Here is a 27,421-nt window from a genome sequence, read left to right as displayed (position 1 = left end):
GCATTTTTGGATTGAATTTCTTCATCACTATTCTTCTTTTAAGCACAAATTAAGTTAGTCTATCTGATTTTATGGCTCTCTTAATTCACGAGTAGTTATAAAATAAGTATGTTGTAATAATTTAGCTTGTCGCTCCTTGGTGTCAATAAAACCGGTCAAACGCATTTTTCTCGTTAGGCAGCTCATTTGCGACAATGACCGGTAATGTATTACAACACGCCAACAATATCCTGCACAACTCGCATTAAACTCGACATCCTCCGCATGCTTTATTGAAACAGAGTCTTGATCGTTTGGTTGCTTGCTTTCGACGAGCGTTTCCCGTGAGAAAAGATCCAATTTCACGTATAGTGACAGGCAGATCGATTCTACGCCAATAGATGGCAGAAAGTACACAATTAACCCTTTACATTTATCTCTTGTGTCCCATTTTTTCCAAATGTTAAAGGATGGGAAACAATATTTTCGACAGCGGTCACTACACACAGCAAAAAAAAAAAAAAAAAAGCATTGATTTTCGGTTGCACATGATTAAAATGTATTTGATTATTTTTGAGGAAAGTCACATAGGTTTACCGCATTTTAATCACATGTAACCGATGTATGTGTTCGAATTAAGTAAATCCAAATGATCTTTTTTTTTTTTTAGTGGAGGATATTGCTTGATCTCCACGTCGCTTGTTTTTTTTTTTGTGTGTACATCGCCATCTAGTGTTCAGATCGCAAAAACTATGTCAGGCAAAACTTTTTTTTTTCCCACAATTCGACACATAATTTACAGTTTGGAAAAATCTTGCACTCTTTTATTGTGATTGAAAGACATGATACGCAATTCACGAGGGACACAGAAACGACACAGAAGTGCTGCTGTTATTTCAATGAGATGATTCACTTATTGCTGATAGCTTGATTGCTATTATTTTTTTGACCGAAAACAACATTGCAGCTCAAGTAGACTCATCTTAGAATAGTACAACTTACTTATCAATTAATAAGAAAATACATTACAATAAATAGTAGTGTTCCTGGCTTAGCAGAAAAAAAAGATAAAGCAGCTATTGCTGTAAACATCATCGCCTCAAATTAAAATCACAAAAATGGAAAAGGAATGGAAAGTCATCAAGTGCATGAGGAGAGTAGCGGAAGAACGCTCTTCCACTTTGGATCGTAGTACCTTTCGAGCTTAGCTTGGACATACCAAGGAATCAAAAGTATAAAGTCATCAGCCCAATTGAGTTAGTTGTGGCAGTTGACCAACATACAGCAAGTGCACTTCTCATTTGAGGTCACGTGTTTATGCCTGTGATGATATACTCTCGTAAATGTTACGCTTTTATTGTTATTCCAGTGGATTTGTTTCTGCACCCTTAATGCCCAGTTTAGCACAAAAAAATGTTACTTGAATCCCGCTGAACAGCTCTCATGCCCTGTAATGAAGAGACACCTCAGTAGTACAATGCAAAACAAGTGCAAGTCTAAACCGATCGACAACTTCAAATCACGAGAAACTCCTCTGATAGGGGAAAAAAAAACAATGTAGTTAATCAGTTAACATAAACGATGAAACAACGTGAATCAATGAACCAAAACATTTACACGAAATAGAAAATTGTCACAAGTGCCCGTCATAAATTAACCCTAAGTAATAAAGCCCATGTACCGGTACTATGTGCAGACAGCATGAATGGTAAAGTAAAAAAAAATCGTACCTTAAGTTAGCCACAAGAGGGCAGACTATATCTGAACCATAATACTGTATTTGGAGCACAACCTTTTGACCAGAAGCCCTGACACCAGACGTAAACATCAAATTAGAGTGGTCATGACTGATCATCTTTGAAGAAGACTTAGTGCTTCTACACAGGGAGTTTGGAGGACTTTTTTTTTTTTTTTTAAATAATCGGGCCATCTCCACAATACTGTTACTGGCAACCTCAGTCCCAAATTCTTGAACTTAAAATCGTAATAATAATAATAACCATAATTTCATAGAGGTTTTCAATTGCTTACGACCATCAGAGTTTGCATATCTGCAGGAACGCAGAACAGAGTCCAATTCTACTCCGTGGAATGTGTCCACTTGCCCCCCACCCACCCACCGGCATTACTGCCAGGGTTCACCAAGGGGCATTTTTACGTGTACGGTCATCTCCATCGAATGGTCAGGCAGTCGATCTCTTCGGTAAGTGACTGTCTTCTCGTTGCTTGTAGGGATGTAGGACAATTCCTAAAGGGTGATTGAATATACGCCGTTACGTACATGAACGTGTACTTGGCGGTGTTAAGCGTGGAGCTCTTTATCGACTGCCTTACTCGATATATTTCTTTTCCCCAAGGACTACATCCCACTGCTATATGACATTTCCGCCGTGTTACAACGTATTTGCTAGTTCTAGTAGTGCACAGAAATGTGTAGAAACACCCCATTTGGTACACGTTTACCCCACTTCAGCCGCACACAAGCAATAGCGGCGTCTCCCTTGATGTATTTATGAGTCATAGTTGAAATCCAATTGTGAACTGCTGTAAGTCCAAAACAGCTTTGACACCCTCCCCCTTCATTTTTCTCGGCACTTCCGTAAATCACGTGAGGTAGCGTATCCCAACACTGTGTTTACTAAAGCTGGGAGGCAAGCGGAGATGTAAAACACAGATGTAAGTCGTTTGCCTCGCTCAAACCTGTCGTCGTAGCAGACCATTCCTGACAGTAAAATGGTTTTTAAAAAAGACTCAAAAGAGAAAAATAAAAAGTCAGGTTCTCTTTACCCCTTGCTGTGCTCACTGGTGAGCTTACCTTGCCAGTGCCGTTGTATTCTCCATCCATGCTGGCATCTCCAGGCGACCAGCCTTTTTTCTGCAGAAGCAGCCTGGACACTGCCACCACTACCAGCCCGCACAGAACTGTCAGTGCGCACACACTCAGGAAGGTCCCAACCAGCCGACCTCTACTGGCACACTCTGCGGACACACACGCACGCACGCACACGGGTCATACATTCATAGTTTGATTCTAAATTTATAGAATGTTCTTTATGTTGTCTCCTTATCTTAAGTCAACAGTCTCAAACTTGGGCCTTAAACTGGACAGTGATTTCAAACTCGATCGGCAAATTGGTGCCGTTGTTAAATCCAGCTTCTTTCACCTTAGACAGCTGGCCAAAATAAAACCTCTCCTCTCACATGAACACTTTGAGATGGTAATTCATGCCTTTGTCACATCCCGGCTCGATTACTGCAATGCCCTTTACTTTGGAGTCAGCCAGTCCTCCATTAAGCGCCTTCAGCTGGTCCAGAATGCCGCTGCTCGCCTCTTGACTGGTACTCGTAAGAGGGAGCACATAACTCCTACTCTGGCATCCCTTCACTGGCTCCCCATTCATTTTAGAGTTATTTTCAAGATCCTCTTATTCGTTTTCAAATCTCTGAATAATCTCGCGCCACCTTACCTCTCTGAGCTCATCCGCCCCTACACACTTAGAAGTACCAAGAACTAAACTGAGGCTCAGAGGGGATCGAGCCTTTTCTGTTGCTGGTCCCTCTCTCTGGAATGACCTCCCACTAAACATTCGGCAAGCCTCCTCGCTGCCCATCTTCAAAACCCTCCTCAAAACTCACTTGTATTCTTTGGCATTCGACTCAGCATGACTTAGATTTGTTCTTGGTTTTACTGTTTGGTGCTTTCTACCGCCTTTATTACCGATTTGTCTTACTGTTTATTGTGCATGTTAAATTGCTCCATGTACAGCACTTTGTATGCAGCGATGGCTGTTTGAAAGTGCTCTATAAATACTGTTGACTTGACTTGACTTGACTTGTCTACGTTTGGGAAACCTTTGCTCCCTGATTGGCCTCATGGGCATAAATAAAGTTTTCAGAATCCGAAATAGGTGAATCGCAAAGAGTCGGACGTTTACTGTCGTGTGCCGCAGAGAGAATAATACGCACACAAACCCAGCTCTGGAATAGTTGGCTATTAGCCGTGTCTCTGCTGGGTCCATGTGTAGATGACAGCCTCATGGCTCAAAACAAAGAGCCCAAAGACATTTAGTAACGAGGTTGCCATGGAGACCTGGCTCCTGCTGCACCCGGGAGGAGCAGGCGTCAGCAGTGTCCCGTCGGGTTGAGGGGATAAGAGGAGATGGAGGGAAAATGCACAATGGGCAGTTTTGTTCCAAAACTCCAGGCGGGGGATGAACAGTAGCACTTGGATGTGCAGCGTGTGCGAAAGCGTAAACCTGAGCGCGGGTATTTCAAATTGTGTTTGCAGGTGTGAGTTGTTATTTTTTTTCCTAGTGAGTGTCGAGCCAGAGAGGCTGGAGAGAAAGGGGAATATGTGAAATACAGCTGCGGCACTGACAACAGGCTTGCTGACTCCAATGCACCGGGGTGCAGGTGACCTGCAATAGTAGCAGTGCTGGAATGAAGGCGAGTTGATTTGGTGGATGTGTGTGCTCTTGTGTGTGTGTGTGTGTGTGTGTGTGTGTGTGTGTGTGTGTGTGTGTGTGTGTGTGTGTGTGTGTATACCTGCTCTTGTGCTAATGTGAAGCCGGCTCCGTCCAGACTCAAAATTTGTGTGAAACCAATACCGACAGTTGTCGCTACTCATGTACATGCACTGAATCCACTTCCGCCCTGCTGGACAGAGAGATAAACACCCTCGAATTAATGTCGACAAAAGAATTTTGCAGTTCATTTATTCCACAGTTAGGTACAATTACTCGACTGCACGTCTCTGCTAAGTACACATTGGAACATAATTGCATTAAACCTCCGACTGATGGTTAGACCAAACTGTAATCCATTACAAGTGGCCAGGATTGTGGCGTTTCAATTGCATTATTGATCGAACAACAACGAAATACAATTCAATCAAGCACATTCACTCAGCTGACCCGCCGAACGCCTCAACTGACACCACCACCGGACACTAAAGTGGTTAAAGCGATTGGCAGAAAATAGCCGGCCACTCCCATTCACAGTCATCGTTACTACATAGTGTAGAATGTGTGGACAGCGGCCTCTAGAGGACAAAAAATATGCGCTCCTCACATGTAAATATTTTTTAGTTGGCGATGCAGTGTGTGCACGGAGCGTTAAAATCTGTCGAAAATATTTCAGGAAATACTTGGTTACTGCTTTCCGGCGCTTGTCTATAGCGGAATGGGAATGTCAAACAGCAACATTAGCCAAAATAGCTCTCTACCTGACATCACGTCGCCGTTGTAAACAACGTCTGAATCGCAAGTGTGGTTGCAGTATCCCGCCTCGCGTTGTTTGAGACCGCGAGACATGTGACAGTCCACACACTTCCTGAAAAAGACACACAACACCAACAAAAACTTGTCAGCTCGAGCAACGTAGCCACTCATCAGGCTTTGTCGCAGCAAAACAAAATGAAGTACCAATTTGATTGGCAGGAGCTTTGACAAGCAGGACATCTTTCGCAGAAGTCTCCGGAGTATCTGTGATTGTCGCACACACACTGGCCACACACACACGAGCCTCGTCCGCTACACAGCGAGCCATCCGGTGATTGGCAGGTCGTTGTTGAGACGGGACAATCGCAGCTATCGCCTGTCCAGTTGTCCTCGCACACACATTCACCCAACACACACGCACCACGTCCTGTCAAGAACAGACACAAGACCATTTTTGCATCGGTTGTATCCTTCGCATTATTCTCATTGCTTTTAAATGTGCACTTCTGTGTCGAGAATTAAAGAGCACCCGTCAAAAACTTACCCGCACATAGCAGTCCGTCTTTGTAAGAACAGGAGAAGTCATCACTCTCGCAGTATTTCCCATAGATCGTGCCGAGTCTGCTGTGCTCACACGTACACCTTCCACATTCACACACTCCGCGACCGCTACAGTCCACCTGAGCGCCTTCCGCTCGGCAAATCCAGTTTGATTCGTTAACAAGTCCCCGATGCGGCTTCTGCTCCCAACCGGGGCCGCGGATGGTCCCCGCGCATGGCGAGCGTCCGCTCTCGTGGCAGCGTCTTGTTGACCCACAACCGCACTGACATTTTGAATGGATCCTCACAGTGGTGGATTCATTGTAGCCCACGGGGCGAACCATCACTTGAATGTCCTCATCGGCACCGTGGTCAGGACAGGAGTGGAGGCCAATGGTGATGTTGAAGTAGACCTGTGTTGAGAAGAAAAAAAAAATAGAATCTTGATGCCATGGATGAAGTAAATTCATAATTGGTTCAAATCCGGCCTAGGTGCAAGTTACTCTGTTCTTAACAATAGGTACGCCAGGACCAGTCGATTCGGCAGCCGCCTGATATTGTTTCCGAGCGCCAGATAACAGGATTTCAGGATTTAACAGAAATTCCTGTAACCCTCGTTTTGATGGTATCATTGGGAAAGCAACTAGATCAGCCAAATTGACAGATGCTAATACACCTTATGTGCTCAAAGGTCATATGTTGCCATGTTTAACTAAGATTAACTTTCCCCTGAAGTGTCTCGATGTGCACCCACACACGACACGAAAACTAAGCAAGGACGAGCTCGCCGCCCTTCCTTGGGTTTCACTTCAGTGTTGTTAGCTTGTAAGCTAGCTCTCGACACATTCAGTGGAGACGCTGACATTTTTTGAGAATCGAAACAACGGTCTCATTTTGTATAAGTGGCGATTTTTCAAAAAAAATTCTCAGTTCACATTTTTAGCGGTGGTTTGTCGGAGTTTAAAGACATATTTTCACATGACAGTGACTTTAAACTACTGTTCGTTGCTTGCTAGCTCGTGGGAGACAAATGTATGACTAGTGGGATTAGCGAAAGCTGTACCCTTCCCAGAGTTCCTTCATTGTTGGGTGCTCTTTTTTTCCCTTAAATGTCGGCGGCTTATAGGGAAAAAAAAGGAGGTTGAGCCAAAAATAGCATCTTTGTTCCCCACTTGATAAGGACATTTTCTAGCTAAAGGCTATTGAAATGCCAACTTCTGTTAAGACTCTATGTGGGTAAATTGAAAAGGTTTTTATCTTGATAAAGTGGACATTAAGTTATCTCTCTCACCCTCCCCCCCTAAAAAAAAGGCAGCACACATTTTGTTTTCACTTATCAAAGTAATTTAATAGGCGTACACGGTTGATATTAATTAGCATGGAAAAGTATGCACATATTTCATTTTATTTTTAGCGCTACGCCGATAACGACTGAATACCTTCCATAATTCATTTTCTCTACCCATGGATTAAAGGGCTGAACTACTGAGGCATGATTCAGTGGGAGGAAAGGAGACTCAAAGGGAGATTAGGGAGTGAATAGAAAGCAAAAGGACAAAACAAAGACTTTGGTTATCTTAACTGAACGCCACTAGATTTTCTTCCACGGAGCTGTGCAAAAATGTGATACAATTCTGCAATTTGGCAGTATTTTCTGAGAACTATTTCAAAATGTTGCAAACAAACAAGTCACCGAATCACATGGAATTTTTTTTCTTGGTTGCATTTAATACCTCTTTTAGCCCTAATCCGCTCAACTTGGATTATTTTCCCAATATTTCATGATGTGTATATTGTGTGCGGAAAGGAATCCAATACAACTAAATAAGAAATACGAATGACGATAGAAACACGACTGCGTTGGCATTTGCGGCTTTACCGTCTGATTCGGTTGCACCCCCAAGCAGCCCAGCTCTTTGGCGGTTGCTCCTTCAGGACAGATGGGGGACACGGCCGTCCAGTACCTGCTGAGTGCCTTGTCATCCAATGACACTGACAGTGTCACTTCTGACAACAAGCTCTATTAAAAAAAATACAAATAAATAATAATAATAATAATCGAATTAGACAATGCTCTTGAATTCTGCCAAGATAAAACCTTCCATACTGTCATAGAAATGCAGATGCGAGAGAGTAGAAACAACAGTGCTGATCGGAAATTGGAGACTAAGAGCGATAATTGTAACTATTGAAATTTGCAACTTGTCCTCAAAATGTCCTCATTGTTGTGTGTGTGTGTGTGTTTTTTTTGTAAGAGCCTTATGGGGAAGGGGGGGGCGAAAATAGAATCTTTGTTTTTGTACATGGTCGCGACACCTAGTTTGTGGGAAGGAATGGGGAGGGGTCCGATGGCTGTTACAATGGCAGCTTCTGTTCGAATTCAGCTGCCTGTGTGTGTGAGTGTGTGTGTGTGTGTGTGTGTGTGTGAGCGTGCACCCAGATCTGTGGATTCGGACGATTCTTGAAACAAACAATAGAGCGCTGTGCTGGAAGCGAGATTATAGGCCAGACTGCAGCCACATGAACAAACCAGCAGTCACATACCCACAAACGCATATGCACGCATGCTAGTATGTTTAAATATTCACACTGCTGCAATCTCCTTCCCAACCTCGGTCTTTCTTTTTGTCATTGCAGGTTTGGACACAGAGAAAAGAGTGGGAAGTTGAGTGCGTACCTTATACGAGTCCACAACTAGATCGATGAGGTTTGGCGACTGGAAGAAGCCGATTTTCCCCAGGTAGGAGCCAGGGAGCAAGCGCACTAACTCCTACAGGGAAAAACATTTGCATCGTGTCATATCCAAGATAACATTTTAGTTTTGAGTGTTAAGAGCTCGCCAGCAAAGGCTCGAGTTTTACGCGATTGAAACTGGCTACCCATATATCAGAACAACGTGAACTGACTAGCAAAGACATTAATGCTAACCAACTGAAAGATAGGCTACACCTTATTTGGATGTTCTTTTTTTGATATCTTGACATGGGTTGACAACGGTAACATTTTGGACAAACGAAGCAGTAGACCTTACGCGTCTGCTTTCAAACGTTGGGGGTTAAGGGACCGTATCAAAGTATTTGTACTTTGCTTGCTTTTTCCATTTCTTGTTTTTAGTAGCACCTTGAAAAGTGAGTTGTTTTTATGATGCAAGGGACACATGAATAGTCTTTTCTGTTACCTTAATGGCGGTACTACATAGCACCAGTCACTCACCCAGTGACTAATGATGGAGAAGGTGACCGTATAAGCTATATACCTTATATGGCTTGGCAATTTAGTGCGTGCCGCTTAAGGAACTGTTTGTATTTTTGAGGAAACGCCACGAACATTTTATGGACTGAATATTACCTCGTACCACTGGTACTGCTGTTTCTCCACCGCGAAGATGGAGTGAATGTGGTTTTCCAGCAGCTTGTCAGACAACTGGCCCAGACTGGGATGGTCCTAAGGTCAAACGCCAAAAGAGAAAAATTCACTTTGTTTCAGGGTGGATAGGACGCGCGCAAAGAAAATCTGCGGCGACCTCCGTGGGCTTCTCCCCGCGCGCTCACCATCCTGGTGCTCCCAGTATAGACGTTGTTTTCCAGGTGACACAGGCCGTCGTGCGGAATGACAATTCCTGCCAGTCGGCTGTCCAGGGCGAGGTGAGAGGGCTGGTCCGTCATCAGGAGCAACAGACGCTTGGCCTCTGGACGCCAACCCACAGCTCTCTGAATAGAAACAAACCTAAGTAATTGGAAATAACATCTGCATACTTTCCCTCCGGGTAGAACGGCTGCGTTTTCATCACTGTTAGGTTGTCTTTGTTTGCAGGATTGCACTGATTGCTACTTGAGCCATTTCCGCATAACTGCGTGGCATTGTCGGGAGAAGAAAGAATTTGAAGTGGAGTCAGCTGAAAGTGGGAGGATTCAAGATTTCCATCCATCCATTCCATCCATTTTCCGAACCGCTTGATCCTCACTAGGGTCGCGGGGGGTGCTGGAGCCCATCCCAGCCATCTCCGGGCAGTAGGCGGGGGACACCCTGAATCAGTTGCCAGCCAATCGCAGGGCACACAGAGACGAACAACCATCCACGCCCACACTCACACCTAGGGACAATTTTAGAGCGTCCAATCAGAGTGACATGCATGTTTTTGGAATGTGGGAGGAAACCGGAGCACCCGGAGAAAACCCACGCAGGCCCGGGGAGAACATGCAAACTCCACACAGGGAGGCCGGAGCTGGAATCGAACCCGGTACCTCTGCACTGTGAAGCCGACGTGCTAACCACTGGACTACCGGGCCGCCGGATTCAAGATTTGTATGTATTTATTTATTTAGCCACGTTTGTTAATATTGCGTAACGTTGCCCTTAATTCCTCAGCAAATGCAGCAAGGTGACTATTGAAATCGTTCGCAGCACACTGGAGCTATCGATACAACTGTACGCAGTAAAAACGTTTTGCGCATGCACACTATATTTCCGAGGCGGGATGTGTCCGCCAATGAGTTTCTCTTTGAGCTGACGTGTCAGCAACACAACATGAAAAGAGTGGTGTGGAAAACTTAAGCACATACCTGTACATAACATAACATAACATAACATAACATGCGGTAAGATACTCCAATTTCAAACATCAGACTCACTCTTTTGGCTCTCAAGGGGGGGGGGAAAAAAGGAATGCTCCCACTAGTCTCAGCCCCCCCCCCCTTTATGTCTGTGTCATAGACTGTGGGAGAAAAGGGGGTCTGTGTGTATATTTAAGGAAAGTCAGCAAGTTAATAAGATAGGCATGACATAATGGAGAGTCTATTTGTGGAGCCGTGAGTTCCGTGGTGTTTCCCTGCAGTCTGGTTACTCAGGCCCCCCCTGCATGGCATGACTCAAAGCCCCCCTGCAGGCATCGTATGAACTACTGCCACTATGTGTGAGTGTGTGTGCATGTGTGGCAAGCGTGTGTCAGTCATAGGCAAGTCGGGGCGTCATTTCTTGGGATTCCGGCGGTGCTCTCCGACGCTGAGTCAGAATGCCGCCGTTCTTGCCGCAATAAAGGCCTCCCTTGAAGCGTTGGAACCGACTGGTAAATTTTAACAGTCTCCTCTATTTTTTTTTTTGAACTATTAAAAATCAGGCTGGGGGCCAACACGATTAATTAAGGTCAACATTGCCGAAGTGAAAATGAAAACGGTAAACAACTGAAGTCAGAGAGACCCGCGGCAAGGTTCGAACCTGGAAAATCAAAAACGATATTTCAACTTTATATACCCCGCCCCCCTCCAAAAAAACCCAGATGGGTTGTGTTTCTAACCCACTCGCTGGGTAGCTGCGGATTTTGAGCACATTAGGTTACTTCTACCCAAAGTTGGCTTTCTTGAGAGCTTTAACTCATCCCGATAGGTCATTAAATAGCGACAATTGTGCATCACAAAGATGCAGTTATTTTTCTTTAACCCTTTCAGGGACAGCGGTTACTGCAGTGGACAGCTTATCGAGTTATCAGGTTCTAGGGTGCATGAAAGGGTTCATGTTATCATTTTGTGGAAATTTATGTCTACTGTTCGTATAAATCATGTTGACATCTAAAAATACCCGATAATCCAAAGATGCTAACTCACTCTGCCTCGCTCACCTGGCACGCAGTGGCCTGCAGCATGGCGTCCAGGCCTCCCTCAGGTGTGTCCATGTTACCCGAGATGCGTTGGCGTTTGATCACGCGTGTGAACTCGCTCATATTTCCAGTCATGCTTAGGACGTGGTGGAAGCCGTGGGCGGGTCGGCAGCGGATCTCGTAGTCACTGGTGGGGAAGAAAAAAAAAAAAGCCCATCACGGAAACAGTTATTGATTGTCGCGTTCACATTCAAAAGCCTCTTGTTTCAGTCTCCCACTCAGAGCAGTTCAGTGTTTTGGAACAACGGCGCATCCAAAAGAAATGCTAAGTCACGCTGAGTCATATGGCGAATTCTCAGACTTGAGATTGTGAGATGTCCCTTCTAAAAATATATTTGCAATTAAATTAGGGGATGACAATTGGAGGCTAGCGCATCTGAACTAACGCTCCTGAGGTTGGGGTTCAAATCTTGGCTCCTGCCTTCAAAAACAAAACCAAACAAAAAAAACATGTCTTATACCATCGACGTCTCGCCGCTTTCCAAAGTTGTGAATTTGAATGGTTCTTTGTTTTTATGTTCTCTATGATTGGCTGGCTGGATGGAACAAAAAAAACCAAAACAGAAATGTACAATCCTCAGACATCCCTTCACCTTTCCTCAGAATCTTATCTCAAAGTACTCTTTGTGTCTTATCACGCCACTTGAACCTTCTGTTCTCAAATCTACTTGTGCTTTTCCAGAATCTTCAAAAGCACACTGAAAGGCAGAGACTTCAACTTTGGGCTCTTCTCATCTTCCAGATATACGGTATGTATTTCTATCTATTTATACTTCAGAGCAGATGTCGAATTTTCTTTTGTGATTAAAGGGGGCTGGCTCAGGCTTGTGACCTGAATCATCTTTTAGTTATGCTGCCCTGCCATAGACCTTGACTGCTGGGGGAATTTTCCCATGTTGCACGAATATCCTCCTCACCATCACCCCATGATAAGTCTTGGCTCTGTTTCGAGTACTCTTCCATTTATGTACAATTCAGCGCAGTACAAAGGCAAACCTTTTTTCCACTTTTTTTTAAATTCTCTTGTTCGTGAATTACCGCTCTAAAAACAACATTTAGCACACTTTGCACAGACCGGCCCGTGAAATCCGACACATACAACTCCAGGACACCTGTTGGAATATGATTGGAATATTTCTACGACAATCAGCAAATAATTCTTCGAACCTGCAGGGGTTGTTGATCTTGGTGGGATGCACGTTAATGTAAGGCGACACCGGCTTGTCCACAAAGGAGCCGAAACCTAGCCAGAGGTCTGAGGAGTGTTCCGTCATACGCAGGGACAGAGCTACGCCCACTGTCTTGAGCTGGGAAGCGGGCAGAGGAAAATGTGAGGGAAGAAATGCATACGTGGTGACGAGAGCGTTTATTTACATCGTTAAAACTTGCTTGTATACTTTCTACATGCACCAGACTTCTTACTCTGCTTCTTTTGGCTAGTTAAAGATTCTTTTGAATCAATTCTCTCTTTCCCTTTAAGGCCCATTTCAGTCAACAGTTCAAAATGAATGAAAAAGTTAATTAATTGAATAGACCGGGAAGATTCATATCCTGTCTGGAACGATGAGCAACCCGTGGTGGTTACACATCTTTGAGGGGGGGGGGGGAATAGAAGGACAGTTGGAACTGTTACGTGGAGGCAAAAATTAAAATCCGCAGTCATTCCTCAATCCCGCCTGAAGGTCTTTCTCATGTGTTTCATGTTCATGAAGCCTCAGTTGGTGTAAACACTTACATGATTGAGATTTTCCTGCATGGATGCCGACACATCCACCAGGTAGTAAAGATCCACTGGATACCGTGGCAGCTGCTTGATGGCAACGACGAAGCTCGCCTCGGAACCTGGCACACACAAAACTGAATTACAACGGTTCAGCTTAACATGAGGCCATTTGCTGTTTAATTGTAGCAACAGCTAACGGGGGAGGCATCAATATGCTAACGCTCGCCGGAGCCTACCCGGAGTGAGCGTGACGGCGATGTCACGCGGGGACACTTGTGTGCTGCCGACGGTGGTGTTGATGTCCACTTTGACGTCTGATTTCTCTGTGAACTCCGGGCCACAGCCTCTTCTGAGCAGGTTCACCTGTAGGTCACAGCGATGGCCAGCACCCGCCTCCTCCAGAAAATCCTGCAATAAAACAGGAACAGGGAAATCCAATATCCAGAATAACAAAAAAGGAAAACAGGTGTTCCATTAACCTGCCAAGCATGGTTTTGCAATGTGGGAGGAAACCGCAGTACCCGGAGAAAACCCACGCAGGCACGCGGGAGAACATGCAATCGAACTGTGCGACGTGAGGCCGGCATGTTAACCAGTCGACCGCCGCGCCGCGCCGCCCCTTAATGAAAATGCGAATGGAAAAAGTCGAGTCCCGCGCTGCAAAAACTTGAACAGGAGAATTTGACTGGGTAAGATTTCTGAACACGAGTGACTATAGCTAGCTTGGTTGCGGATTTTAATGAACGCACTTGCTGATTGTAAATTCACTGACCAGCAGGACTTTTCATTCATGAATAGTAATCACTCTGCTAAATGTCAAGCTGACATTGTGGACCCTGATTTATTTATTCATTCATGCTGATCACGTATCCATTTGAACCAACTTTACTTTGTTACTTCCCCACCGCTGGTGAAAAAAAAATGTTTGAATGCTTTCACACACCGTTGAGCACGACCCAGTGATGCTGGAAAAAGGTCAACGGTCACATGGCAGGGAAAGCACCTGAAGCTTGTCAACACACCCCTGTGGTCTGTGTCGTCTAGCCAGCCATGTGTATGTGTTGGTTGATGTGTTAGTTCCCCAAACAGTGTTTGGGCCTTTTTTTTTTCTTTTTTTCACTTCCTCAAGGCTGGGCAGCGATCCTGGGTGGATGCTTTATGAGACAGAACTCCCAGGCAGACGCACACGATTGCAGCTATGACTAGACTAAACATATGGGTCAAATGTGGCTTTGCCTCCGTTGCCGCTGCTGTGTGAGAAAGAATAGAAATGGAGTGGAAACATTCGCATGTCCCGCACGAGGGTAGCTTTAAACATCGTGCTCACATCTGCGGATGGTATAAAAGCAAAACAAGTGCATCATCTGAGGAATGCCAGAGGCGCACTTTTTGACACGTTCCATACCTCCTTGAAACACCAAGAACACTGCGGCCCACGTCGGAGACACTCTTTGCAAGACGTAATCAGAGCAGACGAGCACAAGTTGTCGCCTAAAGGGGAAAGGGTATCGTGACAAAAGCAGAAGAAAAGTGAATTTGCTGGGGAAATTTTAGCCTGTGCAAATGCCTCGCGGTGGAGCTTGGCTGGATAACCGTTTTGGTGATGGAAGCATCACTTACACTTGTGTCATCTCATGTCAGTATGCGTCAGGCTGTGGAAAAGCAGTTAAGTGTGGGAACAGGTGCTTGTCCAATAGGACGCGTTAAATCGTTACATGACTCAATAAGCTCACGGTTTTTTTTTTAAGAGCCAATACTATGACTGCTGAGTCTAGAAAGCACTATTTATGCAGTCGTAATATATCTCGGGTGACTAAAGGTGGCATTAATGATTCATTGAGATGATCTATCTGCTGAGATCACTTTTTTTTTTTCCAAGCGCCTCTGAGCTCACAGAAGGGAATGTAGGCCAGAGAATAGCTGCAGGTTGTTTTGAGCATTGGCATTATGTTCCAATGAGCTCAATATTTAACTGGCAGCAGTAAATGATTTTTTTTTTCACCAGCTTCACTGAAAAATATGAAGTTTGAATTTCATTTATTTTTTGTAATAACTAACACCCTTTTGGAATTTTCTTTAGAACTGCGGAATTAGTTATGTATTTGAGATCACATCTTCAATTCATCATCGTTCCTAAATATCGTAAATAGGGTGGCCGCAATAATCACAATATGATGAGATTCTTTAAGGGGCATTTTCTTTTTTTTTTTTAAGAAATAGAGGTAGGGTGGACAGTGTACCGTAAGTTTTCTGTTCCCTCAAAAAACAGCCACCATGGATGTCATGACAAAAGTGAGCACATAAATGTATCATCCAATCACATTTTCCGATCTAAAAACGTAGCATATAACATAATTTAAAATTTTGTTACAATATCATACATACATTTATTGCCAAAATGTAATTCATTTGACTATATATGTATTTATTTAAAATCCACGTGAAAATACAATTCAAGTCATATTCACCATGCTATGATAAAAGAAACATTGCTTGTTGAGACGTCCAATTTAAAGAAAGTACGTGTGCGGCTGTGGGTTCCGATTGATGCTGCGCAGGGGAACCGTGAGGCAGAACGTCGGTTAATTGCAAAGATACGATTTTAATTGGACTCTAATGAGGCTTCCACTCACCCGGAGGGGAGGTTCCAGCGCAGAGAGCAACTATGAGCAGGAGACACAGAGGGACGCTGCCATATGTTAATGGCCAGGAAGTCATATTATCCACGCCGGGTGGTTGAACAGACCGAGCGGGGAGGCTGCGTGGGCTCACTAGTGGGAGTCTGGAGACCCGGGACAGTGCGTCCGCCGCCTCGCCAACAAAAGCCGGGAATGGCGCGCCGAGTCCCGGCGCATTGTTCCTCCGCCAATAACCCTCTAATCCCGGGGAGGTATTCACATCCTCCGGTTCCAATCAGCTTAGAGGCGCGCTCCCCCGTGCACCGCGGCCAGGAGGGCAGGTAAAGAAACGGCTTTTGTGCGGCGACGCTGACCCCCCGCGCCCACCCCTTCTCCATCCACGCGCTCCGTCACGATCGAGCCGTGGCCGCGGTCCAGTCGCTGACCCAAAATAAGTGGCCACCAACGTGCACCGGCGTGCCGAGTGAACATGCCGCACAGTGAGCGCGTTATAGCCGCTGAACTGACTCAGGTAGGCGGTGCCATGGCAACCAGAGAGAGCGAGGGAACGAGAGAGAGAGAGAGAGAGAGAGAGAGAGAGAGCATTTGCAAATAGGCACCATGACGTCACACCTACTTCGTAACTTCAAATGCACCACTTGTGATTGGAATGTGTGATATGCCAGTTGAAAATAAGATATTACGTGATTCAAATTGCTTGGAAGGGACCCCCCCCCCTCCAAAAAAAAAAAAAAGATATGCTGGAAAAATCAAACATAATTAAAACATAACATAATCAAGAGCGGGACTGGAAAACTCTTAACAGTGAAATTGACAGCACCTCCTGTGTTGTTCAAGCAAAGCATCTCATTTTATCGGATGAAATTCCGCTAGTTTAATGCTAAATTCCATGGACGGGTTAACTGACACGACTGCTCCTTAAACATAATGAACGGAGACACGTAGTTTATAAAACACATGTTAGGTCAGGATTGACTATAATGGATTGTCCATGTTTAACACGACAGGAATATAGACGGGAGCAGTGTGGTGCACTCCAGTTGAACTATGGCCTCAAATTGAACACTTGTGTTTATATTGCTTCTTCTGGGAGCCATTTAACCGCAGCGAGCGCTCCTGTGTGTGTGTGTGTGTGTGTGTGTGGATGTTGGGGTTCCAGGATGGAGTGGTGGGGGTCAATCAAAGCTACACACTCGTGAAGGGATTCACATGCTGGCGCTAAAGTAGTAGGAGGAGTTTTTTTTTGTGGTGGGGGGGGGGGGGGTGTGGGGGGTCCATTGTGCGCAGATTCCAATGACATGGAGTAACCTTCACTGGCCGCTCTCCTGAACAGGAACCCAAAAAAAAAAATGTCCTAAACAAGCAGGAGAACAGCAGCTGTGCGCCGACAAAAGACACAATCCGGAGTCCGCCATCTTTGCTGTGATCGGATGCATGTCTCCGAGTGAAGCCCACCAGATGAAAGAGTCATGTTGTGATTGGCTCACCGCCCAAACTGTGATTGTGAGCGTGTCAACATTTCCGATCAATACGCGACGCTAAAGCGCGCACACTCGCGCAGGTCTCTTATCTGGCCCAATCTGTTGTTCACAAGCCTGGAGCCGGGCCTACTATGTCCTCATTCATTCATTAGCATAATTTGTCAAACAGGAATTTGTGGGAAGGGGGGGTGGTGCCCGTCTTGCTACCCCCGCAGTCACTCTCAATTATGGTAATGATGCAAACGCACACCGTGCTGCATTCACTCGACGACCGGGTGAAAAGTGGAATGTTTTATTTGGCAGTTTGACGAGAGGGTTCTCAAAAATCCCACCAAAAAAAAAGACGACTGATAATGCTTTAATATGCATGGTGGGCCAGACGTTGGGGATGTCACTTTGTAAAGAAACACTCGGGTATTGTGCAACAACTGGTTGGGCCTTCTTCTTATCCCCAAAAATTTTTTTGATTGCCTTTTGTTCGCATTAAACTTGTAATGTGTGTACATTGCGTAATTTGGACTTCCTGCTTTAATTATGTGGGCCATGTCCTTTTTAACAACCACCCCGCCTGAGGAAGACCAACCAATCGGAGATAGAAAATGTGACTGATGAGGTGTCAATCATTTCAAAAGAAAAAGAAATACTCTAATACAGATACATAAAAAGGTTGGCAAAAGTTCAATCACAACGTATTTGTGTTTGTATTGCCTTCTACAGAACTTCCAGTGAAGTGAAAAAAAAAACCCCCAATGAAGTTGGAACCGGTTCGTGGAAGCTTGGCTCACAAACATATTAGTTCACAAACCATTTTGGGTGGGGAAATTAATATTTTGGTTCATATGCTCCATCCTCACGAAACGCTCAGTATGTTTTCTCTTACAAAGCGGAAACATGATTCACATCGCATTTTTTTGGTATCTTTGTTTATTTGCTGTTTAGTCAGTGCTCATTATGGCTCCCACGAAAGTGCAAGTGGATGTGACATTAAGTTGTTGTTTTTTTGGTGGAGGGGTAATGTAACCTCCACCAAAGAACAACGGACGGGCTGCCTGCCGTCGCCGTCGGCGAGACAGCGTAGCGTGAGCTCCAGTACAAGGAGAGAAAGACGGCACGCCATTTAAAGTCGAATGTCCTACAGCGTTTATTTTTGGCTTTTAAAATGTCACCGTCATCTCAATTTCGGCTCAAACGAACAGTGCGTGAACCATCTCGAAAATCCGGATTCCAAGTTCCCCCTCCACATAAACTTCTCTTCCAGGGCGGCGACGGTGCTCAAAATATGAAGCTGTTCTCTGCATCGCCATCTTGATAATGGACTCCTGTGTAAACACAGCCCTGGCCCTCGTCAATACTGGTCAACGTCAGGATGTTGGAGGTAGATCCCGCTCATAATGATGACACTAAACACTCTTCTCGCAATTTTTCCTGCCTCCACCTTTCAAGCCCACCACCCCTCCCTCCTTTGTGCCCCCCCCTCCCCCTCCAACTCCCTATTTGTTTGTGTTAGCAGTCGGCTAAGCTTTCCCTCACGCTGGTCTGCTCTCATCATTCTCCGGCCGCGCACACCCAGTACACACACAAGCGCGGGTTAGCATCCATTTTTGGATCACCCACTCCCCCCGCGAGCACCTGCCCACCTTCTCTTTCTATCACCCCCCGCCCTCCCCCTGTCAAAGTTGACTCCCCTCACTTATTTTTTTCTCTCTGAACTATCTCCCACGCTCTTTTCAGCCACAAGCTAGATACGCTGATGGGAGGACAAAGTAGGGGTTAGAGGTTAGATGGGAGCAGAGCAGGGACTCCCAACTATGCATAAACCCCACAGCAGCTAGCCCAAACGTACATGGGGGGGGGGGGGGGGGAGAGTTTATCACGAAGGGTAAAATACCGAGCGCTCGGGGCCTCTTGGATTATCTCTGTATTTCATCTCTATCGGTGATGTGAATAGATAGATGCACCATAGAAAAAAAAAACGTTTGGCAATTATTATTGTTTGCTTGGTTTAAAGGATTCGATAAGTCAACATTATCAAATGTGGTGGATCACGATTGGATGAACTCTAGAAAATTGTCAAAGTTCTCTCTGTTGTGCAAAAAAAAAAAAAAAAAAAGTGTCAATGCACAATTGCGAGGAATTCAGGAATGGAATTTAGCGATGCCCGTGACCACTCATCTGGCAGCTCCTCGCTTCGCATTCTAAACAGAAATAAGCGCCTGAAGGCTTTCTTTCCACACTGACATCGTTGACTTGCCATCCGAATTTATAAACACCCCCATCCAAACGTGAGGCTGGTTCCTTTCAGTTTTTATGCGGACTGAAAAACATTTCAGTTTGACATCCAAACTTGAACTTGGCGTGTTTTGGGTTATTTCTTTCTCTAAACATGAACCATTTCCGTCACATTGTTAAAGATCTTTGTCTCCTGGGTTTTTTTTTTTTCTCTCTCGAAGGGCTTGTTTGTCTCTGTGCGTTGGCCTTTTCATTCGTCTTGCAAATGACTGCCTCGCCTGTGTCGGCGCTGATGTCACTAACAGGTGTTTTAGGGTCTTTTGTTTTTAAAGCCCTCAAAACTTGTCACCGGCTGTCCTTTTCTATACACGGGCTAGTTGTTACTGATAACACCTGTGGTTCCTTTCTTTCTCGGCGCTTTCCAAACGGTAGTACTGACTATTGGCAATGTTCGTGCAATCTTGTTGGTTTTTAAAAAAAAATCTTTTATCCCTTTAACAAGTACGACCGTCATCTATTTATTGTTGAAATCATCAATGAGACGGGAGAACATTGAGCAAAGGCATCGGCCTCACCGTTCCGATACTTTCGGAGGGGGAGGCGCATCAGGAGAGCGGTTAAGGACGTAACCGTAACGCGGGATTTATGCCCAATAAATCCCCAGCTGCCGGGGTGAAAAGCCAAAAAGCACGAACTTCATTGCTATTTCCTAGCAACCGATCAAATATGTCATAAATACCTCAGGATGTTACGGCTCTTTTAGTTCCGCGTGAATACTCATAAAATGCGTCCTCTAAAATTTGGATTTGTTGCACCCTTGTTCCTCTTTACCGACAATCAAACGCCAGTAAAATAAATGCCACATCCAATAGTTGCAAGGCCGAAGAGTTCTCCACTGAAATACAGCCCCGCTACTTATCAAGGGCGCCTTAATTGGTAGAACTCGCCGGATGCCACTTCATCATTCGAGTGTCAAGGTTAATCCACGAATATGGTACATAAGTATTTCACTTGCTCATTCCGCGGTCGGATGGAACGTTGTGAAGGTGATGCCAAATGCACGTACTTGACCGGATGAGACGAGCATAATTGAATACTTTGTTTGTGGCTTAGTGGTCGAGGATAATCGTTTCAGCGTCCAAAAACATCCGCCCTGCGTCCATAACCGAGGAAAACCCCGTAATTGCTGTCATGTCACTGCTGACATTTTGTTTAGACCGCCTACGGTGTTGTGGCCAAAATGCGTTCATGCAAAAGCATAGGCGGAATCCTCCACCTCTTGCGACCGCGGGGCATGACTTTCATTTGCTCCAGGACCACAGTGACCGTGTTTTTTGGGGGGACAGACTTTTAGTCCTGAGGAAATTCAATTTCCAGATTATAAAACCTGATCTTGTGTCCATCCAAGGGAGGGCTAATGTGTGGAATAAAAGTTTGAATATCAGCATTTTAACTCCAGGGTATTCCAGTATTCCAGAGTAGGAGAGAGAGTTGAGAAAAACAATAAACTACAGTCGGCGTTACACTTTGTGAGCTGGAGCCTCGAGACTAAACGGTGCAGCAGCGCATGTAGCAATACAATATCATCACACTTCTCGCAGTCATATCTTCTTTATCCTCTGCGACAATCAACTGATTGGGGCTGCACTGAGGCTCTGAAAAGCGTTCGGGTGGCTTAATGAACTGTCAATCGGTCCGTTTGATATTGCCTCCAGTTGGCCAAAGCGGGCACACCACGTTGAGCTTTTATTCTAATTCTGGCATGACTGTCTGTTTTTATCACGTATGATATTATAGAGCGATGATTGTCCTCGTAGAAATACACGTTACAATTACCGAATCGTAGCATTTCCATTCGTGTCAATGGGAAAAGATTACAAGCACGGCTAAATAACACTGAGAGCGTATTTTTCTTTATTTTAATCATCTAAAAAGCTAAGTTTTGGCAAAGATATTTTTCGGTATTTTAATTCCACTCCGTCTGTCCCATTTTCATTTTAATTAACGTCTATATATAAATATGATCTCATATTCAAAAAAGAAAGAAAAAGTCAAAACTGTTCAGAATGAAATGAAAGGACACATTCCCCCGAGGGCCTCGCTCATTCAATGCCCTCTTCATGCCCACTTTCACTCACCAGGGAGTCTTGGAGAGTCCCAGAGTTTTCTCAGCCACATCCTGGGTGCCAGCTGCTGTGAGGCGTAATTCTGTCAAGGCCAAACAGAGCCGCGCGGCTTTCTGCCAACCCCGATATGAGAAAGAAAGGTCACCACTTTGTGGTGCTGGGGCCGAAATGTCTGTAATCGGGGACGGGGGTGGGGGTGGAAATACATTTTGGACGACAGCACGGAGGAGGAACATCACATACTTGGTGGTTTGGTTTAGTATTGTCTATGCGCTATTGTGTGTGTGTGTGTGTGTAACAAGACCAGGCAATCAAGTTAAATTCTCCTCTGATGTCCAACTCCTATCATCCAGAAAAAAAGTCTTGCTGATAACCGGTGACTAATGTTGCCGTTATTTTCCCTCTACCAGTCATGAACAATTTGTAGCTTTTATTTTTGAGTGGACCTGGACAAATAAGAACTGGATAGGAAAGTCACAGATAAATTGAAAAAAAAAATCCGCTAATGGTTTTTAAACTTTTTTTTTTTTAAACATCAAAACCACCTCAAAAAATACTTACCTCTTCATCCACCCTCATAATCACCAAGATTGAAATACTGTTTTATAGGAGGTGCAGGTATTCAACCAAAAAAAAAAAAGGCAGTGGTTTTATTTTTTTAAACGTCTCTTTGAATTAAGACATTCTGCACAGATTAAATAGTAACACTCCTGCTTAAATTTCGGGGTAAAAAAAATGATGGTTAAGTAAAAATGTATTGCACATAAGTGAAACAGAAATTGTATCTATATATTTTTTTAGGGAAAACAAGCAGTTCTGAGAGATTAAATGCAAATAGTCTTCTAATTAAAAGGGAAATACAACTGAATTGAACTTGCACAAAAAAAGAAAACGTTTATGCGACTGTGCAGAGTTTAATTCAGCGGCATTAAATTCAATGATTCATTTGTGGACCACTAGAGAGAGCCGACATTCCACCCAAGGATATATTGCTGTGCTATTTTTGTTGAATTAAGTAAGCACAGCATTAATATTCAAAATTTATAGGGGGTTTTTTTTGTCTTAAAAAAATATCAAATATATTTTGGGTTTTTTTTAAATACACTTTTAATCCGACTAAACAACTGAATTTAATGGAGGTCATTGTGGCAAAACTTGGGCGGCCAAGTTGTCTTTTTTTTTTTTTCTGTCAACATCCCAAAAAATTCATTCAGCAATGCTGTCACTTTCTCTTTCACCTTCCTGCTCATTTCCTCCCTTCCCAAAAGCGGAATACAAGATAATCAAGTAGCCAGCTGACATCAAGGACAGTCGATGAGAACTTTGTCGTATCGGGCAAGATAAGCAAAAGTTTTACAAAGTAAAGTATCATATGATTGGAAAAAACAAAAGAAGATGAATGCTTGCAGAAAAGTCCCAGAATAAACTCTGTATCATTCCTTTGTGGGGGGGGGGGGGGGGGGGGGGGGATCTGACAACACTGGCGTGTAAAGGGCGTGGTGTACATGCCAGTAATTTATGCGTTTTTGGCTGCACTGTATGTTTTACAGTAGACTGGGAACCAAATCAGTCACTTCAACTGCGACAACCAAAAGCTTCAGTAAACTGTGACGTCACCCTTACAACGGTACGTGAGCGCGCGCACGAGTGAGCGTTTATTTGTCCAAGTATGCATAAAGGCGTGTGGCTCTCCCACTCCCTGTGCGTCATTCAGCGCTATGTCATCATTTAGCAGAAAGCCTTTCCCTGGAGTAGACTTGAAAAGGTCGGTGTGGTTCCGTCTCCCTGTCCTTCCTTTTGTCCTCATCAACACACAAACAGACGCACAGCTGCTAAAAGTGGACTTTGGACCGCACCGGCGTCCTGTGGGAAGTCAGGGGGTTTTCTTCCCTGGTTATTCTGGTTAAGCGTGTCATTCACTAAGCTTCTCGCGTGGTCAGGCCAAGTCACATGAGAAAGAGAATGATAACGTCGTGGTGACTGTTTCGCACGTTCCAAACACGCAAATCCTATCAACTGAACCTGGAGTGTGTTGCTCATGTAACACGATTAGGATTGCAAGGAAATTGCAAAGTTCTTAACACAGTCTGAATATTGCGGCATATGGAAAGCTGCACTGTGTCCGCTTCTAAGCTACATAACATTTCAAATCATAGCTATACATATAAATATGCGACGATGTGAACGATGCTTGCGCCATGTCGAGGCGCTTGAAAATAAATGAAAGGAGCCACTTTGATTGTCTGCGACCGAAGTTGGCTGTGGCCACTCCCACGGCGGCGCAGCCCTCCCTCTCTCAGATCCGCCGACCCTCTGCTGGTCTTAAAACTACTCACATCGATTCTCACGCGCCTCCGTGCGGAGATATCCCATGTGCCCGAGTAGGATTCACGGTGGTGACGAAAATAGAGCCCCGCGTCTTCCTTGACTTCGCGGTATCATGTCACCTCCAGTTTGAAAGTATTGATCTTTTTCTTTCATTAGAAGCAAATGAAAATAGTTAACTTCTTAGCACATCCAAAATAAATGTCAATGAAATCACCTGATTCTCAATGTATTTCAATCAACTAGATAATTACGTAATAATTTGAGTGGGTTGCACTTCAACAAGTACGCAAGAGTTGATCGACATTCGCTGCCAATGTATGTCCCTGTGCAAACATTGTCGATTTCGTTTTCTCCCCTGCTTGAATCCGCTTTTCGAATTCATACTTTCCCTTTGCTGCAGCTTGACTCACCCTATGAGATGCCGCCCTCTTGTGGTCGAGTTTGTCAATACACCTGCATGACTCACCCTATGAGCTGGCGTTCTCTTGATCTAAAACTCTCCTTTCGACCTGAAACACATGATGACGGATGAAACAAAAAGTTATCTATTCCACAGATTTCGCTTGATTTGTCATCTTTATGTTTAATCTGCACGGCAGCCTCCAATCAACCTCTACTTACTTGTGTTGACATTTCACCCTCAGACGGAGTCCAAACAAGAAGAGAGGGCAGCCTGGTGGTTTAATGTTCGAGCTCCTCACACAGGATGGAGGCACAGATCCAATTTCACTGAGATGAGGGAAATTTAGAGGCCACTGAATCGGCACTGGGACGCTCTTCAACTGTATGCAAGTGTGTGTGTGTGTGTGCGTGTGTGTGTGTGTGTGTGTGTGTGTGTGTGTGCGCACGTGTGTGTGTTCATCGTGATTCCTGCTGTGATGTGTTTAATACTTTATAAGAACTCTGTTTACTCTGCAGAGCAGCGAGCCAACGCAGCAGATGTGACTCAAATGCTGAGCGATACAGGAAATAGATCCCAAACACGATGTGGACATTTTGACCGTGACAACCCAAAACGTGGCAACCACACTAACTCACACTCTCTCTCTCTCTCTCTCTCTCTCTCTCTCTCTCTCTCTCTCTCTCTCTCTCTCTCTCTCTCTCTCTCTCTCTCTCTCTCTCTCTCTCTCTCTCTCTATAATGTGATTCTGCAATTCGAGACTCAAGAAAATGTTATTGTAGCAGCAAAATTCACTTTTCATACAGAACATAAGTGCAGAGGTGCAATTTTCAATTTAGTGTAAGATTTGGGTGATAAATATGGAGTCAAAAGGTCACCAGAATATTTTGAAACTGCTCTCATTATATTTACACTGCAAGGCTAACTCACTTCATGCTATAACCACAATAATAAACAGATCCTTATCCCTTTAAGGGACAGCGGTTACTACAGTGGACGGATTATCATGTTATCAGGTTACAAGGCGCATGAAAGGGTTAAATGAAATCTATCCATATTCCATCCATCCATTTTCCGAACCGCTTGATCCTCACTAGGGTCGCGGGGGGGTGCTGGAGCCTATCCCAGCCATCTCCGGGCAGTAGGCGGGGGACACCCTGAATCAGTTGCCAGCCAATCGCAGGGCACACAGAGACGAACAACCATCCACGCCCACACTCACACCTAGGGACAATTTAGAGCGTCCAATCAGCCTGACATGCATGTTTTTGGAATGTGGGAGGAAACCGGAGCACCCGGAGAAAACCCACGCAGGCCCGGGGAGAACATGCAAACTCCACACAGGGAGGCCGGAGCTGGAATCGAACCCGGTACCTCTGCACTGTGAAGCCGACGTGCTAACCACTGGACTACCGGGCCGCCTTCTATCCATATTTATTTCTAAAAAAATAGGCCACCCGTTTATACATTTCATCATGGACTACACCATGTTCTTTGAGTATTCTTTCCTCGGTGCCACAACGATGCCTTTAATGACGCCTCTTATTATTGAGTGCACAAGAACACCCGAAGCGAATGCAGCGTTATTAGGGAGCACCTTTTGACTTTTAGCATATCCGGCTAACAAGCACCTTTAGTCTGACAAACGACCTCACGTCGTGTCGCCATAATGTAATGTACGGCGTCACATTGATTTCTGCCGGAATGGTCCCTCATCTATTGGCTCACTGCATTGTGTCTGTAGAGTTTGTACGGGCTGTGAGTGTGTCCACAGGGGGAGGTCACTTGTTGTGTGGGGAAGATGTTGCAACGTTGAAATCTATCTGCAAATAAGTGGTTGAAGTTGCTGGTGTAGTTTTGGCAAAACTGATATTTTTGTGAGACCAACACATATGTAAATTTGTCCCCACAGTCAGGGATGCGTAGAGAAGACCTACATTGTAAGTGTGCTATCACTTTACAATGTTATTACTTAAGTAAAAAGACGAGGCGAAGATGATTAGTCATATGAACATATATAGTTTGATTCGACTGATTTTAGCAGTAAGATTCAGTTCGTTCTTTTCCGCCACGTCAAGGATTATCAGCACACCTCTCGCTTTCTGCATTAAAAAAAATGGAACGGCAGGAGCTGCTTTGACAGCGAATTGAGTCAGCTGTGTTCACACCCACGACGGCGCAAAACACTCATTTTTGAATGCCCCACGCTGCGCCCGCTTTCACGGGTTTGGGAAAATACCATTGTTGTCTCACCCACTCCTGTGCATGATTTGGAACAGACTTGCTAATTTCAAAAACCAATCCATGTGTCAAGTTGCCAGCCAACCAAAAGATAACATCGGAAAATACGACTTCAGTGTAGTTGTCATTGAACGGCGTACGACTAACCTATGCCTCAACTCTTGGCTTCGGTCCAGCTAATGTGCCTACCGCATTAGCACGAGTGCTTATCACCACGGGGCTAAATGGGTTGTTTTGTAAACAATCACACAACAGCTCAGCAGTCTGACTTGATGGGTGTCACACCTCCACTGATACAGTGGAAACAAAAGTCGGTGCCTGAGTGCCCTGCGGCCTCTTTGCTTCATTTCCCTCCTCTGCTCTTGTGGGAAGGATGACAGATTTCCCGCTGTCCTCTTCCAGCTATTACGGAGCAGTCCCCTAATGATTCCGAGCCCACACTGGCAGTGGATGGCAACTGGGATGCTCATAATGGGCCTCAAGGGGATCGCAGGGTCCCCGGCACCTCCTGCTAACTCTTCTCTTTATCCACTTAAGTGGAAGGAAGTTTCGATATCTCCAATTGCTACACTCGGTTTCTTGCTGCCTTTGGCTTACGCGTAAGGCATCAAGTTTGTGGGCTTTATTTTCACTTTATAAAAACTTTGACAAAAGTACGTACAGTGCTTCTTCTTTTTCAAACAAATCCCCTGACTTGTTTGGCAGTAACGGACACTCTCTAATATTTCGAACCACCAGTAGCACAGTAATAAAAATGCACGGGCCCATGTTTGTGACCGAAAGGATTGTCATGTAGAGCACGAAACGGAAAACACATTCCATGAGTCACGATAGAGTAAAACGCGCTGATCCGTGCTTCCGTA

General features: G+C 44.8%; 1 protein-coding gene and 1 long non-coding RNA gene across 5 annotated transcripts; one reads left to right on the top strand and one right to left on the bottom strand.

Annotated features, from left to right (window-relative positions):
- Positions 1-774: 774 nt before the first annotated feature.
- On the bottom strand, positions 775-16,258 carry itgb8 (integrin, beta 8). 2 transcript variants are annotated; one of them, XM_086136557.1, is made up of 16 exons: positions 15,748-16,258; positions 14,520-14,605; positions 13,351-13,522; positions 13,127-13,233; positions 12,559-12,698; positions 11,353-11,518; positions 9,290-9,448; positions 9,087-9,182; positions 8,416-8,508; positions 7,618-7,758; positions 5,743-6,151; positions 5,403-5,625; positions 5,204-5,310; positions 4,525-4,635; positions 2,795-2,958; positions 775-2,227 (listed from the first exon to the last, which is right to left on the bottom strand). In XM_086136557.1, the coding sequence occupies exons 1-16, from the start codon at positions 15,830-15,832 to the stop codon at positions 2,105-2,107; spliced, it is 2,382 nt and encodes a 793-aa protein (XP_085992683.1). In that variant the 5' UTR covers positions 15,833-16,258; the 3' UTR covers positions 775-2,104. The 2 variants fall into 2 exon arrangements, with proteins under 2 accessions (XP_085992683.1, XP_085992684.1); XM_086136558.1 differs by having other exon boundaries at positions 4,525-4,632.
- LOC147190789 (uncharacterized) lies at positions 8,278-25,548 on the top strand. Of its 3 annotated transcripts, XR_015103693.1 has the most exons (8): positions 8,278-8,478; positions 9,225-9,468; positions 9,552-10,803; positions 12,074-12,140; positions 18,493-18,609; positions 23,140-23,216; positions 24,562-24,701; positions 24,836-25,548. It is a non-coding gene; the product is annotated as an uncharacterized LOC147190789 (long non-coding RNA). The 3 variants fall into 3 exon arrangements; XR_015103692.1 differs by having other exon boundaries at positions 24,562-25,548; XR_015103694.1 differs by lacking the exon at positions 23,140-23,216 and having other exon boundaries at positions 24,562-25,548.
- Positions 25,549-27,421: the final 1,873 nt, after the last annotated feature.

The sequence above is a fragment of the Hippocampus guttulatus genome, chromosome 18 (assembly GCF_054856545.1).
Source record: "Hippocampus guttulatus isolate MCC_2025c chromosome 18, RoL_Hgut_1.0, whole genome shotgun sequence".
NCBI lineage: Eukaryota > Metazoa > Chordata > Actinopteri > Syngnathiformes > Syngnathidae > Hippocampus > Hippocampus guttulatus.
This window is presented reverse-complemented; position numbering and strand designations above follow the sequence as displayed.